Below are 17,765 nucleotides of genomic sequence, written 5' to 3'. Positions count from 1 at the left end.
GGTACACAGGCAGACAGGTAGATAATAGAATAAATAGGATAGAGTCGGATAAAGTGGGCCATTTTATATCTGTTCATAAGGTATTTTGTTACTTGATTTTTTGTGTGTCAATTCTTAAAATTGCAAGATGGGGCATATTACTCAAAATTGCCCACGCGGGATCTCTGCTGCTGCTTCCTGCATCCCGTAAAGATGGGCCCACACCTCGAGGTCATCGCTTTTCCACCGAAACCCTAAGCGTAATCTGTTCACATTTTTACTCAACCCTCAGCTACGCTTCAGTTCCTTTCTCTCCTGTTGAGCTGGGCAGAGACAAAACTCCACAGCATCTTCTGGGTGAAGACCTTCCACCTCAACAGAGGGAGACATGTCTTCTGTATTTTCCTCCTGGTGGTCTGGTATAACAGAAACAGGGCCTCATGCTTCACGTTTTGTGAAATCCGTAACGTTCATTATCGGTCGGCTCTCATTGCCAGAGAGGCTCATGCACGTAGGCTGATCCTGCTTGGCATAGCAGGTTGATTTATAGGAATGCTGTTTTGATCTCAAATTGATGGAACACTGAAAAGAAGGACTAGAAGAAAGAGCATTATATTATGAGGGTCTCCTGTCAAAGACGAAGACACCAGATGCTACCTGCCTTCCCAGTTAGGGGTGGGGAATTTCCTATTGTCTACTTCTTAGAAGAGAATATTTCTAAAGAAGTACAGCAAAATGTTGTAATAGAGAGACTCAACGTATCTTGTAAATACCGTGGATTGAGTCACATTTGAAAGGAGGACTTCACTCAGTGAAATTCAGGAAGGCATGAGGTTTAGCCCTATGTGCTGACTCCAGCATTAAATTTAAGCCTTAATAGTTTCTATGACTCTGTATCTACCTCAGGGAACAAAGAAAAGCTGTGTTCAAAACCCCGGGCCAGAACCGTGCTAAGCACTTTCTGTGACCAACACTCAGTTCATGTCACGTCTGCACTTCTGCTTCCTCCCGTGGGTGCTCAGTAGTTAATTGACAGCCTGCTGACCTTTTTTCTCATGACACCTAGTTTCACGTTCTTCAGGCTTCCGCTCCCTGGCGACCCCCACTCACACTCTGTGTCCTCAAATCACCAGCCACAGCCCTACCCCTGGTGAAGAATTCGGCGCCCCTTGTTTTGCGTACTTTTCCCAAGAATATATTACTTTTAAACCTTTTCACTCACTGTCTAATAAAAAATGTCTGCCTACCCTTGGAAAAGGTGTTGGCAGTAAAAGAAGGTTGTCTGGAGCAACCGAGGGGCTGGGACTCTTTCTTCGCAGTCCTGAAATCCGAACTCTTCAGTAACATCCGCTCTGACACTGACCTTGGCCCCTTCCGAGGGAGGAACTGTCAGGCAGCTACAGCAGCCCTAGGGCCTGGGCTCTGGTTTCCAGGAGGCATGGCTTTCCCCTGGCTGGTTTCCCTTCTCCTTACTTCCCTGTGCCTTTCAAGGTCGGCCTCCGTCACCTGGTACGACCTGGGCACACCTACCCATCCTTGCGAGTTAGGAGATTTTAATCCAGACCTGCAGGTATTTGTCTGTGGGCCAGTGATTTCCCTTTCTTGATTCTCAGGCACTCCTTTATGTCTACAGATGACCTACAGAATCAAACGCACCATTTTTTGGAAAGGGCCATAAAAGTGTTTATTGGAGAGCAGGGTTCTAGATCCAGCTCTTGTCATCTCTGTCACTGTGAACAAGAGAGTGACATTTTTGGAGCCCCAATTTCCTCACCTGTCCAAGTAGGCTAGTAATACGTCCTCCAGCCACCCTACAAGGTTGTGTTGGGAGGGCTAAGCCAATTGACATATGTTAAAGTGCTTTGTAAAGTGTAGAGTTTATACAAATGCAAGCGATTGTTATGCAAATGACGAGAGACAATATCAGGCCTCTAGAAAGAGCAAGTTCTGCGCTGAAAGTAGGTTAGTCATCTCTTTTAAATACGGGGCTTCTGGCAATCCTGTCAGCAGGGGCTGGAGATTTGCATTTGACAGCAATCTAGGAGCAATTCAACATCAGAAGCTGTACTTTTACAAAGGCATCCACCCTCCAAAAAAATGTACGGGAACACTCATAGGAGTTGGCCTGTCTACTAAAAAATCTCTCTAATGTTTATTCTCTTGACGATGTTATTGATGCCAAAGCAAAACAAACAGAAACAAAACGGAACTCTCACTGCAAAGGATTCTCCTACAGTTTTTATCCCTAAATGGCTCAGATTTTGAAAGTTCCTCATGCTTCCTTAACCCCATACACACCTAGACAGTGTGGACCATCGAATCAAACACGTTTGCCAAGTGTGTCTTTGAAAGCTCAGGGCAGGTTCAGATGGATGGTGGGTGGATGGATGGGTGGATGGATGGGTGGGTGGATAGAAGGATGGGTGGTGGGTCGGTGAGTGAATGGATGGGTGGGTAGGTGGGTGGGTGGATAGACAGAAGGAGAAATAGATGATATAAAGAAGACACTAAATGAGAAAAAAAATTCCCGAAATTAGACTGCACAAGATGAAAGCTTACTAAGGCATCCTGGCACTCCTAACCACGCAGACAGTCTTCTTGTATTGCCATTTAGATCTATCATTCTGATTGATCACTGTGTAGTTGGCTGTTATTGGGCCTAATTTAACCCTATACACTCACACATCCATCTACTCTGTCTATTGTCCCTGACATTCTACAAATTACTTACTCATGCAAATGATGACCTGAGGCAACCTTTTAGGATATTCGTGTTTAATTATACAAATGGTTCTTGATAAATAAGATTATACATCCTTCCATATGTTTATTCCCTCCTTGATGAAAGGAAAATCTAATTTTCATGCAGATTTTGTGGGGACAGTGTTTAAGAATTGCTGAGTTTTAAGCAATCTTGCAGAGCCATCCAGTTTGCAGAAGCTGACAAAAGTCACGCCCCCTCTGCACGGAGACCAGTGGTTTTTCATCAGGCTTAAGTCATTCTGGAATCAGGGCACCTCAGCAGCCCCTCTGTGTTCACAAGGACAGGGGGAAAAATGAGGAAGGGTTCAAACTCCTTCACGATCACATCATTGCCAGATCCAAGTGTGTCTCGCTCCGTTGTGTTCAGTGGCTTTGGGTTGCCCACTTTTTCATTCCAGCCTGAGGTTATCTTGCTTTTGACTGGTCTTATTGATTTCTCTTGGAAGGTCTGGGCGGTGAATTCGGCAGGGAAAGTGCCCAGTAGCTGGACGTGGTGCAGAACGGGACCCGCCCCGCCAGAAGGTCTCAGGGCCCCCGGGTTCCACGCAGTGTCTTCCACACACGCAGTGGTCAACATCAGTGCCCCTGGGAAGCCCAACGGGGTCATCAGTCTCTACAGGTTGTTCTCCAACAGCACTGATGGGGCCGAGACAGTGGTGAGTAGCATCTGAACTCAAAGTCCAGGACTAGTTCGTTCCTTAATTCATTTTTTTCACATAAACCAAGCTGCCCTTGCTTTTCCTTCTCCTTAGCCCTTCTTCCTCGTCTGTCTGTTCTCAGTAGCCCTGTGGTGAACTTAGTGGCACAAAGATCCCTCTAAGAAGAAATAGGACACACACAGAAAATATGTCACTGCTCAGGCAGAGAACTGCTAAAGGTGATATTAAAGACTCCGCAAATGTAAGAAACCTATGACTTCAGAGATAATGAAATCAAATTAATTTAGTTAGAAAATGCACCTCAGTGTTTAATTAGTAGTTAGTGGCCTAGAGTAAGGGGCAGACAGATGGCCAGGTTGGTGATGTAAATCTCACTCTGAAAAAGAAAAAAATTAGAGCCAAGAACACCCTTGGAATCCTCATTTTGGCATTTGAAAATTCCTGGAACATCCTAGAAATGCAGTCTTTCTTTTGGTGACTTCAAGAAAGTTGTAGTGTGTTGGAAGAGACTTCGAAACAGCTTAGTCAGCAAAACTGTATGGCCCCGGTGCGTGCGTCAGCCGGTTTGGGGCCCACTGGGGAGACACGCTGGGCCGCTCAGGGACATCACCTTTCATACCAGCCGTTGGCTGAAGGGTCACTAATAATCAAGGAGACCAGCTCCTGCATCATTTAAGTGAAGAGGCTGAGAGCCGGTGAGTGGGAGGAAGTCACTTTTCTCTGCCACCGTTCCATTTCCCATGAGCAGGTATAGACCACAGAGCTTTGTCCACGTAAACCTCATAGAGAAATTGCGCGGATCCCAGGATTACATGATGAATTATTCAGACCATGTAGGGAACAGTTTGGGCAAGCATGCAGAAGCCAGAGCCAGGCACTGAAACTCAGTGACAAGGAAGTCTCCTATTGAATGTTAAAGGACAGTTAGCATGTTTTCTACGGGGCTTCGTGTTCAGTAAGTACAGGTGATGTAGCTACAATCATCCCTTGATTATCCAGGCTTATAAAATAATAATAAACTAAAATAATTTATATTTGGAGTCCATCATATGCAATTTTTTTTCAATCGTGGATAGCTCTTCTTAATTATATGTTGTTTCTGTCAATGTGAAAATTCATTTTCAGTCTCTGAAGGCTTCTGTTCCAAAGGATTCTTAATGAAATCACAATGAGGTTAAAAAAGACTATGATGTTTTATATAACCAATAGCCTCAGAGGGGAAGAAAAAAGACTAGTGAATTCTTAAATATATATAAAATATACAGTATAAAGTATGCTGATATATCAAATACATATTTTAAGCTCTTGAAAACCGAACTCTGACCTGGAACAGAGGGGATTTTCGACTCCCAAATTACATGCATGTCTTAGTCATGCCTCCCCGAGTGGGTTGGTAATTCCCAGAGGGGAAATACTAGCTATGCCCACAGCGCATCCCCGGACCACCTGGTGTGGTGCTGTGGGCGTGGGAGATGGGGCCCAATGCACAGGTGTCCCTGGCCGGTGGTCCGGACGCGGCCTCCTCCGGTCTCCTCCGTCCCGCAGCTGTCGGAAGGCCTGGCCCCCCAGCAGACCCTCCAGGGCCTGCGGCCCTTCACCACCTACTCCATCGGCGTGGAGGCCTGCACCTGCTTCAACTGCTGCAGCAGAGGGCCCACGGCAGAGCTGAGGACGCACCCTGCGCCGCCCGCGGGACTGTCCCCACCCCACATCCAGACGCTGGCCTCGAGGACAGCCTCCTGCCACTGGGGTCCCCCACTCTCCCCCAACGGTGTCATCCTAAGGTAATTGACCAGCCAGAAGGACAATACACCAAAATAAGACGCGCATGCTGACGTGGCCAGCTCCCCTCGGGAAGACTTGCTTTGTGGACAGGTGCCTGTAGCTAATTAGACCAATGCATTGATCTCAGTGGTGACATTCCCCACAAAGTGCTTTAAATCATAATGGGAACGAAGGATCGAAAGGAGAACCACAGAACGGTCTTTCAGTAAGAAAGACGATGCCATGTGTTTGCATGCTCTGAAGGAATGTGCTTCTCCTCGTGGTTCCCGAATGATGCATTCTGTAGTCGCCGCTGGGACAGAACGTTCTGTAGTTAAGTCAGGAGTTCCTTGACCGATTTTAAAATGTGGAAATGAACCACTGTTGGGAAGGACAGAGAAGTTATTTCACTCAAAATAATCAGAGGAAAAAAAGACTCTTCATTTCCAACAGAGGAGAACAATTTTATCTCCTCCTCTAGGATGAGAGAAATACCTTCTCTCTGTCAACAGGAGGACTGGTCACTGGGGTGACAGCAACGGGTGTACAAATGTGACTTCTCATCTTTCCTGCCCCGCCTTTCCAACAGCGTTAAATTAAGGGTGTCTGAGAACAGTTTCCCACACGTGGGAATTTTAAAGAGCTGGTAACTCAGTGAAAACAAAATGTCTTCTTAGAAAACAGAACCAGTTGCCCAAGGGCGTTCAACTGATCCCATGGCCCATTTTCTCTTGATGTGCCCATTCTTCTTCTAGCTATGAGCTCCAGCTCCACAGGGGTTGCCCTCCCAACACGGACGCTGCCTGTACGCACAGGGGGCCGGAGACAAAGTACCGGGGGCCGGGCCGCAGGGCCAGCCTTGGGGGTCTGCAGCCTTACACCACCTACGGGCTCAGGGTCGTGGTGCACAACGAGGCCGGCCGCGCGGCTTCCGAGTGGGTCAGCTTCACCACACAGAGAGAAGGTGAGTCGATGCGGCCGCCATCATAAGCTGGAGAGGGGACGATGGCAGCCGGGCGAGGCTGGCCGTGCACAGCAGGGCAAACCAGTTTTAGAAAAGGATCGGAGCGAAGGTGCGATTTCATTCATGGCTACCGAGACTTCAAGGAAGATGACTACAGCATTCCCTCCCTTATCGCGGGTATTGCGTTCCAGACCCCCCGCGAAGTAGGAACCTTACATTCATCCTACACTCTTAAACCTACATCACTTTAACATACATGTACAGTACAACAAAATCCCGCAACAGAGCGAAAAATCCGTGATAAATAATTAAATATAATATTATAAAAAATCCCATGATACAGTGAGGCTGTGTTAAGTGTGTATTCGAAAAAAATACCTCTTGCATTTAATAACCTGGAGATCAAGGGCGAATTTAGTAAGATGGTTCGCATTGCAATGGGGTGAAACCCTATTTAGAGGAAGTTGATGAATGGGAAGGAAGAAAACGGACAGACAGTTGAGATGATTTTTTTAAAGAAATTTGTCATTCTTTTTCTTTTCAAATTACGTGGCATAGTGCCCAGCATTGCACACGGCACTGAGACATGGCACCATCAGGAAAGCAGAGGCACCTGAGTCCAGGAAAGGACAAGTGACTAATTAATCAAGGCCTTCTTACAATTCTATAAAATAACTGTGCATTAGATTTTCTAAGGTATATGTGTCTATTGTTTTAAAACAGCAAACACAAAACATTAAGAATCAAGTATTTAGTATCAGATTCAGCTACATAATTGGTGGGCCCACTGCAAAAGGTAAATATGAAGCCCCCCTCATTCAAAAATCATAAGGAATTCCAAGACTTAGACAGCAGAGCACCAGCATAACACCCCAGTGAGGCTGGTCCTGCTTATAATCCCCACCACCCAGAAGCACCCACTATTAATATTTGGCATACTCTGTTCCTTTAATAGCTTTCCTATGAATAATTTTTATTACATGGCTGAGATCATACTAGAATTAAACTTTTGGTCTGCTTTTTATCCGTGCTATTATTTTATTTGCCTTTCCCACAGTGTAACGGCTGTGCAATATTCCATCCTATGATTGGTTGGCCATTTCAGCTGTCTCTAATCTTTTCCTTTTATAAATATGATGGGAAATTTCTTTGTGAGCAGATCTTTGTTTGAATGTCTGATTCTCCTCTTAAGTTAAATTCAGAACCTATAGAATTTACTTCATTACGTATTTTAACACTTTCAGGCTTTGGGTACGTATTGCAAATTCACTTTTCATAAACATCGTATCAGATTCTAACGGCGCCTTCAGCATTCAGTGTTGGCGTGTGTACAAGGAAGAGTCAATGCAGAAGCGCTCAGCAAAGGCTGTTTGCAGGACTGAAGGAGATCAAAGCACAGCGGCTCCTGGGGACAGAGGTGCTGCCTCCAAATCCCCGATTTCTGATTATTCTGATGGTCTGATGACTTGTTTCCTCAGGACGATCTCCGACTCCTGAGAGGCAAATGAAGCTCCTCCTTACTTGTACACTATTTACAAGCCTTGTCTTTTATGTGCCCTGTTCTGATGTAGAGAGCTGTGGAAATCTCTTGAATGAAATGACAGAGGGAACCCAGAGACAAATGCAACAGTGTGTCCCCCTGTGATATTAGGCAAAATTTGTGTTGGAAAAACAGATATTTACGTAGAGCTTGTGACCTCTCGCTTTAGTATTTGCAGAAAAAAAAAAATGTGGATGGCTTTATGAAAATGTCTCATTTTGAAAGATAAGACTTACGTTTGTCTTCATGGTTGACTCTTATGATCACAAAAGCATAAGTATTCCTTCTTTTGTTACAGTTCTTAACATTAGCAACAGATGGATTGAATTCTAAGGAGAAAGGAGACCCAGTTTATTTCCAGCACTCACTTCTTTCTTTTCTTAAAAGCCAATTTAGTATACAGATGGGTCCTCGGGCTGTTACAGATCTATTGATTATTTTGGAGAAAACAAGATCTCATGAAGTCATTCTCTTCTAACTTGATAAGACGATACAGGGTTCCTTCATCTGTTGTACAAAAATTATTCACTTAAAAGATGCGCCTCAGTGGAGGATTCTTTTTCCTTTGTTATAGGAAAGGAGCCAAAATGTAATAGGCAAGTGGGCCCGGAAAAGGCTCACAGCGTCGCTTCTGTATGTGCTGAGACACTCAGGAGACCGGGGCTGATTCTGTACTAATGCACAGTGCTGCTGATTGATTAGCCGGGCAGTGAATTATTATACCCGGATTGCTATTTGCAAGGCTTCTTAACTATCTCAGAAAACAAACTAACGGCTCAAGAAAAAGCCTGAAAAACAAATGGATGCCAACCGCACATAATTCACCATCTAAGCAGTTTGGTTTGGAGGGGGAAAAAAATGTATTAACTTCATCTAGTCCTTGGGGCTTTGTAGCAATAAATATTGATTTGATATGAAAAATAGCTATCTACTGTAGTTAAGAGTGTTCAGGATACTTCACCTGTTCAAAGGCGGAAAAGCAACAAAATATGGGCTCCGGGGTCATGTTGTGAGCAGAGCCACTGTGTGTGAACAGCTTTATTTCATAAAGCACCACTCTTCATTGATTGGGGGGGGGGGGCAGGTGGAATCTGGCCGCAAAAGCACTGCACACACATGCCCACTGATGTTCTTTTCTCTCCCAGTGTGAGTTTCTTAAAACACTGAGGACAATATAAAGGATTCTAGCAATGCCAAAAAAAATTTTGTTGCTCGTATTTAAAAAAAAAAAAGAAAGGTACACACACACTCAGAGGTGGCCGTGTCCCTGCCCTGCCCCTCCCCCGCAGTGCCGCAGTACCGAGCCCCCTTCTCCGTGGACAGCAACGTGACCACGGTGTGTGTCAACTGGAGTGGCTCCTTCCTGCTGCACGGCCCGCTGAAGGAGTTCGTGCTCACCGACGGCGGCCAGCGCGTGTACCGGGGCCTGGACACCGCCCTGCACCTCCCGAGGACAGCGGACAGAAGTGAGTCTCTGACGGTCCTTTCCCAACGTGGGAGGCACTCGGTTCCCCGGGCCGCAAGGGACGATCACTCTGAACAGTGGCCAGCGGAGGCCCACCCCGAAACTGTCTCAGTGGAGGTGCCACTTCCTGTGGGAACGTCACCACGTGGGGTCAGTATGGTTTTCCTTCCTCTTTGCTGCCTGGTGCATTGATGTCACCGTGTGGGAGAGACCGCCACGTGTGACATGAGTGTCCCCTCGAAGGAGCCAGGCTGGAGGGCTGGTGTGTTCGCAAGAGGACTAGCCCCCCCAGCAGTCGGTGAGAATCCTGAAATGACGCATTTCCAGGGACCTCGATTTTCCTGCGGCATCTGCAGCCGCCAAGCACACACGGCCCGCTCAGGCGGTGACCACTTCCACCTCGAAGGACCCTGAGTACGGGCTTCCCTGGACCAGCCGAGGCGTCTTTCCCTCTGAACCCGAGTCCTTCCTCCCTATTTAAGTGTATGTCCCACCTCGGTTTGCCTTGTTTTTCAGCTGAAACGAGAAGAAGCTTTACAAGGTATTAAGTGTTTCCAAACGATCTGTGTGCACAGGAGCAATGGGTGTGAAGCCGTTTTAAGGAATCTGGATTTATGCGATGCATTTTTTTTTCCATTTCCTTGAAACTACTATTTATTTTGGCTTCAAGCACAGATAAACAGCTCTGGCATTGCATTTTTGGTATTGAAAAGTTATCAATACAATTTGTGCAACCGTCGAGCTGCACAGTTGTGTGGTCACAGGTCCTGGCCACCTGGGCAGCTGGTAACGACTGGAAGCTGGCCGGACGCCGGGAAATTCAGGTGCTGCTCTGGGCCAGGTCTTGAACCATCTCACTTCCTTCTGGTTCCTGACTGTGGAAAGCAGTGTTTAGATCATTTGATTTCCAGGATCCTCTTTTCAGTCCTCTTGCTGAGTAAGAAACTCGGGGTCACTGAGCGAAAGGTCACTGCAAGTGTTCAAGGAACAGGTGTGGCCCATACACAGAACAAGACACACTCCACGTATCATCCTCCCTCCTCTGATCATTCTTTTACTTTGCTGTAGAAGCTCTAAGCCTCTTTAGTTCTGTTACATAGATATCCGGCATATGTACCTATGTGTATATGTGTATATGTGTATGTGTATGTGTATATGCATGGCAAGCCACTGACCTCGTGCGCAGCCTTCTTGTTTCAGATCCTGTGTACCACCGAGGAAGGCAGCGTCAGGACGCCTGTGATCCAATACGACACGTCCACGGGGCTGGGTAAGCATTTCCCTCGCTCTGAGCCTCGGGCAGCACCCCGTTTTTCTAAAGAAGCGTTTGTTTGTTTGTTTGTTTATCCATGCCTGTGCTCATAGACCGCCGCGCACTGTGGGAAGGAACTGTGTTCAGGGTGGTAGGAAATCTACAGAAGTCCTCACGGAACTGATGTTAGGCAAGGAGTGAAGCTAGGCTGTTAAAATGCCACGTCGTGGGCTTGTTGGGACAGAGAGAGGTGACCGAACTCTCCTAGGCACAGATTCTGTCAGTGCAGAGCGACACAGGAGACTCTGTCTCCCCTTCAAAGCCGATGTTTTAGGGGAAGTCAGAGGAGAGAGAGCAGAGGAAGAGAGGACATGCTCTAATACCAATCCTTGTTGATCATAATGACAATATTCCAGGTCCAGAGCCTAAATGGGGAATTGGGGAAACAGCTGTCTTGTAGCCACTGTAAGAGATGATGATCAACTATTAATACCAAGCGATGCAACTGAAGAGATGAAGTTGTATTTTTACAGGGCAGCTTTTAAATTGAGTTCTGCCCACAGTCTGTGACTCTAATATCTGTAAAACTTGACAATTTCAAAGGGCACATTAGAAGAATACAAATTTTTTTTTTTTTTTTAGAACACCATTGGGACTGATACTCTATTTTAAATTCCAGTTAGTAATGTTATAGCAAGTTCGTAGACATACATAGTTGGGACCTTTTCTTAATAAACATGTCCAAAAATTCTGAAACATGGGTGAACATACATATTGTGATCAGGGGTAGTTTCATTCAACATGTGCAATGATAAAATTAGTTTATACTGCCAGACTGTTCCTGTCTGGATGCCGCGTACAACTGTGAAACTTCCTCCAACCCCTAACACAATTCCTCCCGGCGTCTGTCCCCTTGTCCCTGGGGGCCACGGTGGAATCGGGCAGACCGTACCTGATGCTATTCCTTAGCGACTCCAGCGTCTTCACGAGGGGACAGACCCCAGTGCTGCTCTGCAGAACTTGCAGTAATTTTTCTGTTGGCTCCTGGCCTAGATATTTTTTTTTTTTTTTTTTAGGCAATGATTCTCAAATTTAGGTGTTCCTAGGACACCTCAGTGTTTGTCTGCTCTGCAGTTTCCTGGGCGCCCAGCACAGATGCAGAGTGTGGAGGCGCGAGAAACCTATTCTTTAGACAAGTCCATTCCAGTGATCCTTGGGGGACCAGGCCCCCAAGTTGGGCAAAACTCACTAACGGGTGGAGTCCTTTAATTTTTTTTTAATTATTGATTTTAGAGGAAGGGAGAGAGAGAGCCATCACTTACCGATGCACTCATTGGTTGGTTCTTGCATGTGCCCTGACCGGGGATTGAACTTGCAATCTTGGTGTATTGGGACGTTGCTCTAACCAACTGAGCTCCCCGGCCAGGGCAAGGATGGAGTCCTTTGAGATGAAAGAGAATTTTGATAAGAAAAGTTTCCACCGATGGGAGAAGGAAACACGGAGGACTGTGCAGAGCAATGGAAAATTCCAATATGCATTGTCCAGCTAGCTTCAGACTGGGTTTTCATTTTTATGATGTGACTTTTCTCCTGTGCCTGACCCCTTGCCCGGAGGCAGCCTCCGAGCGGGACCCGCAGGGGATGCTCCCTCCCCTCCCGCTGTCCGAGGGCCGGTTCCTTTCCGGGGCTCCCCTGGGGTGGCCGCCCTACATTCCCGGGTGCCCGTCAGATCGGCTTCTGGAGTCTCCGCGCTGCCACGTGCAGGAAACCGGCTCCTCGGGGTGTCACCAAGGGGGCTGCTGTGGCTTAGTCACACAGCACACAGGGGTTCCTGATCCGGGGCTCTGAGCGGCTGGGGCGTGGGCACAGCTTCCACTGCAGGCTTCCGCTTTAGAGGTGGGGCGCAGAGGCCTTGAGAGGCAGGGTGACTCCTTTTATCCTCAACTGAGGATACGGTTTTTTTTTACATTTTATTTTAGAGAGAAAGAAAGTGGGGGGGGGGGTATGTCCATGTGAGGGAGAAACATTGCCTCCCTCCTGTGCGCCCTGACGGGGCTGCTGGATGCCACAGCACTGACTACGCCGTGGGGCCCTGCGGCCGCGTGAATTAATAAGGGCTGCTCCCCGGACCCACCATGCCCAGGGCACCCCTCGGTGAAGCAGGCCTTCCCAGCGCTCCTTAGGTAATTAGGTGACCCCTTTAAAAGTCTGCTCGCCCCCTCCCACTGTCTTTCCCCGAAACACGCCAAGGCAGCAGGGATTCTGAACCGCTCGGTGTCAGCCACGTCTCCCGGGGCGGTGGGCCGCGCCTTACGGTCCCTCCCCGCTGTCCCCTCCGCCTGCCTGAACCCCGGCAGACAGCACCGTGAGACCCGCTGCTCCCCGCAAAGCTGCCGCCTCGGCTCACGCCGCCCTCTCGTGCCCCCGGATCCTGCAGGCCTGGTGCTGACGACGCCGGGAGGAAAGACGGGCTCTGGGAGCGGAGGCTCGGCGTTCTACAGCGAGCTCTGGTTCATCGTGCTCATGGCGGTCCTGGGCCTCATCCTGCTGGCCATCTTCCTGTCCCTGATCCTGCAAAGAAGGATCCACAAGGAGCCCGGTATCCGGGAGAGGCCCCCCTTGGTGCCTGTTCAGAAGAGGATGTCCCCACTGAGTGTCTACCCGCCGCAGGAAACGCACATGGTGCGCCTCCGAAGCGGGGCCTGTTTTCTCTATATAAGAGCTTATAGGTGATGTAACTGCAATTGGGGGGCTTAGAAGTAAAAGGGCGAGATGGAGGGACTTAACCCCTAGCAGTGCCTGGCTCCTCACCTGGCCCTGACTCCAGGGGCGGCGGCCCCCTGTAGCTGTAGGACACCCCTGCCCCAGCAGAGAGGTCAGACCAAGGCCTGAGAGTGGGGGCTCTCACAAACGTGAGGCAGGGGCTGCTGCACAGAGCAGTTGTCGGGGAGGTCAGAGGGGACTGAACCCGACAGTGTGCTCGGGCGTGGGGCTGCCATCTCTCACCCGCCCCCCCAAGCTGTGCGGCACCAGCCCGGGGACCCTCTCTCCAGTTCTCACCACGGCTCTGTGGGAGCCCGAGCACCTGGCGGCTAAAATTCTGGTCCCCTGTGCCCACGTGTGTGCCCTTGCCCCCAACAAGCAATGCCCTGACACCGCCTGGCTGTCCTGCAGCTCAGCCAGTTCTGACAGTCTACCCAGAGGTAGTGATGGGCCCCACGGGCTAGCGGCTTGGGCCACACCCAACTTCGGGTGCCAATCACAAGTCCAGGGTGTCTCCTGGGCTCCTGACAGACCACGTACAGACTGGAGGTTCAACTGACCTCCTCCCTCCCGGGGTTCGATTAATTTGCTAGGGCAGCTCGCAGACCTCAGAGAAACACTGTGCTTACTGGGTCACTGGTTTATTAGAAACATGTATCAGGAGCAGCTGGATGGACGTGATGTGCAGGGCGAGGCCTGGGGAAAGGGCTCCTGCCCACGCCCTCCCCAGCTCTCCACCGGCCCTGAATCTTCAGGGGCTCACCTGTCCTCCTGTGTTTTTACGGAGGCTTCATTACATGGGCATGATTGATGAAAACATTGGCCACTGGGGACTGACTCAGCCTGCAGCCAGATTGGGGGCGGGACTAAAAGTTCCAGCTGGCCACCAGCCCCTCCTCAGGTGAGGCCCAGAAGCCACCTAGTTAACATAACAGAAGACAGCTTGGCTGCGCTAATAGCTTGGAAATCGCAAGGGTTTTAGGAGCTGTGTGCCAGAAATGGGGACAAAGACCAAATATATTTCTTAAGTTACAAGGTCACAGCAGCAGCAAAATTAAGCACAGGCATCTGGTCAAACGGCTTGACTTTCAACACTTGAAAAAAATGGCAGTGAGTGACCAGTAGCCTCGTCAGCTCCCCAGATTCCTGACAAGGCTGTCATGCCCAAGTAGCAGGCATGTTGGGGACAGGAGAGCGCAGCAGTCCCTCTGAGGGCCATGGTTTGTGGTTGGTGAAGGACGCAGCCACGTGCAGAAATGTATGAACCTGTGTCTCTCAGACAGCGCTGAAGTATGTTATCCTGTCATTGGAGGACACTGAGAATGTGCTTTAAAATGTTGCCGTCACTGACTGGTCCCTCCCCGTTTGTCCTCAGTTTGACTCTGTGGCTGACATCTCTGACGTGACCAGCAATGTCACCCTGAAAAGCTACACCATGCACTTTGAGGTAGCCCCGTGTGCTGCATGAATACCTGGCCTTTGCATGCTGCGTTCATTGCACGGTGCAAAGCAGGAGCGTCCCGTCCCATTGATTGGCCCGGCCCTCCGTGGAGGAGCAGCTAGACTTCTCATCCCGGGCCCTAACCAGACTCGCGGCCCTAATCCGAGCACCTTTGTGTTTCTGGTGTTGACTCACATCAGACCCGCCTTACTGTGGAGGCTGGAACCTAAAACAAGGGCAAAGATACACGGAATGAGAAAAGGGAGGGAGAAGTCCACTTCCCTGCACAAACCCAAGAACAGTCAAGTGTAAGACAGACATGCTCGCTTAGCGGGCACCCCGCTAACGCTGGGAGAGCGGTGTTCCCGAGGGGCTCTGTGTGCAGGAAGGAGTACTTGTCGGCCCCCTTCTGTGGTGCAGCCGCCCTGTGTACAAGGCACAGTGTGAGGACTGGTCCATGCGCTCTCCGGGCGCCAAGAACACTGGCGGGCTGCCCTGCATGACTGTTTGTTTATCACCTCACCTCTACCAGGAAGCCAGGGGCCACCGTTCAGTTCCGTCGGAGGCTGTGGAGCTGCCAGAGTTCCCTTCATTGACAGTGTGACACAGTTCCATCCTGTTTCAAACCCCTTTTCTGTAGCCACTAATCACCAGCAGTGACTCTCTCTGCAGGGTCTGGCTGACACCAGGATCCCGCGGTCAGGGGCGCGCCTGAGCCTCCGAAGCAACCGCAGTATCTCTGTCCTGCGCATCCCGAGTCAGAGCCAACTCAGCCAGGCCTACTCCCAGGGCTCGCTGCACCGCAGCGTCAGCCAGCTCATGGACTTCCAGGACAAGAAGGTCTTGGTGGACGACGCGCTCTGGGACACCATCATGGGCCACGACAGCGGACTGGTGAGTGGGTTTCCTGCCGCGGACAGAGCCTCTGCTAAACATCCCGGGGGACTGCTGGTCAGGAGGTGGTGTGGGGCCTCTCGTGCCGGACAGAGACTGCCCGCAGCCGTGGTGCGCCGCTGACCTGAGCCTTTACTGGTGTCGCCGTGACCGGCCAGCAGGGAAGGAACGCGTGTTTTCTCAGCGCACAACAGAGCTCAGAAAGTAAACCTGAGGAAGCGAAGGGGCATCCTTGGGCAGAAGGGAACTGGAACCATAACAGGCCTAAAACAAGCAAACGGGCGAGCCCATGGTTTACTAAATAGAATAAACCAAGGGCAGCAGCGTCTTCTCCTTCTGGGTTAGGGTTAGAGAAGGAGAAAATGAGTCTCCTGACAGGCTCAACAGTTACTCTCCCAGTAACTCAGAAAATCATGACAAGGGAACTCCTGTCTATGAACTTCACCTTTCTGAAGTTCAGCCCAGGGGGTACAAGTAATTGACTCTGAAAGTCAACGGTAGTCTCATCATTATCTATTATTTGCTACGATTCCCTGGTGACTGAAATGAATACGTCCCTAGTTTCCCCGCCCAGCAGCCTTCCTCACTGTGCCGACCGGCGTCGACTTCTGCCGGAGAGACGGGGCTTTGGGACAGTCACGTAAGGGACAGAGAGCCTGCTGAGAACTTGGCTCGTTTCCTCCTCTGAGGCCCGACTGTTCACCTCTGCGTCTTTCAGCCTCCTGCCTCTGGGCTCTTTCTCTACTCTCTGTCCAAGTCCTAACTTCTCCTTCTCTGAAAAGTCACTGACTTCCATGAAGCCCTTAACTAAGGTAAAGTCATCAGGTTTCCAGGCTCCCATCGCAATGAAAAAATAAAACATGGTCCTCCCGCCTTGTTCAGAATGATGAATGTTGTACCTTTTAAAATCATGGGCTATCCCACGATTCCATTCCAGAGCCAGTTTCTCCCTGGCGGGAATAATTACACTAGTTGGAACATGGAATTGTTAACTGATCGTATGGGATGAACATGCAAAATGGCAGTTTCACATGCTTCAACATAGCACCCTGAGGCTTAGACGCAGGTGTCCTCAACCAGGGACGCCAGCCGCTCAGTTTGGGGGAGCTGGGGTCTAACGGACATCGTCTGACCGCAGAGCCCCATTTTCCACGGCGACACTAGATGCCACGTGCGCTCGCTTCCGATACACTAGGAAGAGGCGGCGTGCAAAGCAGGCGGAGACCGCCTCTGCGTTGGTGCCAGTCCTGGGCAAATTCTCTCTTCCTGATGGCATCACTAAATCTGGTCAATTCATATCACTGCGCTAAGAGCATGAAGCAGGGGAGCAAGAGAGCCTGCATTCTGGCCCTGTCACTTGCATTTTGAATGGTCCCTTAAATGTATGCATGGTGTCCCTTTTGCAAAGCTGAGGCTGAGGATGATGAAGGTCCGTCTGGCACAACGTGGTCCTCAGACGTCCTACTTTGGGGCTAGTCTGTGGTTTGGGGGCACGTGTGAGGCTCCCCTGTCACTACGGTGAACTGGAGGCAAAGGTTCTCACAGCACCCCGTCCAGTGTTGAGCCTGGGGTAGCAGCCTTTCAGAAACTAGACCTAGCATTGATGACAAACTGTCCTGACCGAGGCTGCCTGGCTCCTTTCAGTACGTGGACGAAGGGGACCTGATGAACGCCATCAAGGGCTTCAGCTCGGTGACGAAGGAACACACCACGTTCACCGACACCCACCTGTAGCACATGGACGCCGTCAAACCGTGAGTGAGACTGGGGTGCGGGCTGACCCCCGTCCCGTCGCCTTGCCTGACTCCCCACAAACACAAGCCGTTGCTAGTTATCCTGCGACCCTTGAAGGAAATGAGAATTGTTTTTGACATTGTTCCTCCCCGGTAGAGGCCTACGAAATGTTATTCTCTCGTGATCTGAAGTGAAGGGTCCCATCCCTATGAAAATACGTATTTTGTGGAAGCCAGGCCGTGGGCGGCCGTTTCCGGCTTAAAGATGAGCTGACGCAGGGCGTGTCACTGCGGCTGCCTCTCCTCGCCTGCCCCTGTGAGGGCGACAGCACCCTGTAGGGAACACCTGTCTGATGGTCACAGCTGCAGAACGCAACCTCAGCGTCAGGCCCCGCTGGCTGCACACGCTGAAGGGTCTCCTGAGTAAGTGTTCACAGGAACCATCAAGCCTTTTGACAGAGCATCACATACATTTACAAACAAAAGTCTCTTTCTCGTGGCCTCTGACTCTTAGAAAAGGCCGGTAAGCACTCACATTTTTCTTTAAT

The 17,765-nt window shown here is 49.7% G+C and overlaps 1 protein-coding gene across 1 annotated transcript in view; it reads left to right on the top strand.

Annotated features, from left to right (window-relative positions):
• USH2A (usherin) overlaps window positions 1-17,765 on the top strand; it is a 462,824-nt gene that overhangs the window by 438,487 nt on the left and 6,572 nt on the right. The window contains exons 64-71 of the mRNA XM_090263490.1: window positions 3,189-3,398; window positions 4,947-5,185; window positions 5,921-6,129; window positions 8,959-9,135; window positions 10,321-10,404; window positions 12,824-13,068; window positions 15,263-15,484; window positions 17,129-17,238. Coding sequence (XP_090119616.1) covers window positions 3,189-3,398; window positions 4,947-5,185; window positions 5,921-6,129; window positions 8,959-9,135; window positions 10,321-10,404; window positions 12,824-13,068; window positions 15,263-15,484; window positions 17,129-17,218 — 1,476 coding nt within the window. The 3' untranslated portion in view covers window positions 17,219-17,238. The remainder of the gene's footprint in view (window positions 1-3,188; window positions 3,399-4,946; window positions 5,186-5,920; window positions 6,130-8,958; window positions 9,136-10,320; window positions 10,405-12,823; window positions 13,069-15,262; window positions 15,485-17,128; window positions 17,239-17,765) is intronic.

The sequence above is a fragment of the Furipterus horrens genome, unplaced genomic scaffold (genome assembly GCF_987537825.1).
Source record: "Furipterus horrens unplaced genomic scaffold, mFurHor1.1.pri manual_scaffold_15, whole genome shotgun sequence".
In the NCBI taxonomy this organism is placed as follows: Eukaryota; Metazoa; Chordata; class Mammalia; order Chiroptera; family Furipteridae; genus Furipterus; species Furipterus horrens.
Note: the sequence above shows the minus strand (reverse complement) of the source record. Positions and strands in the feature narration are given on the sequence as shown.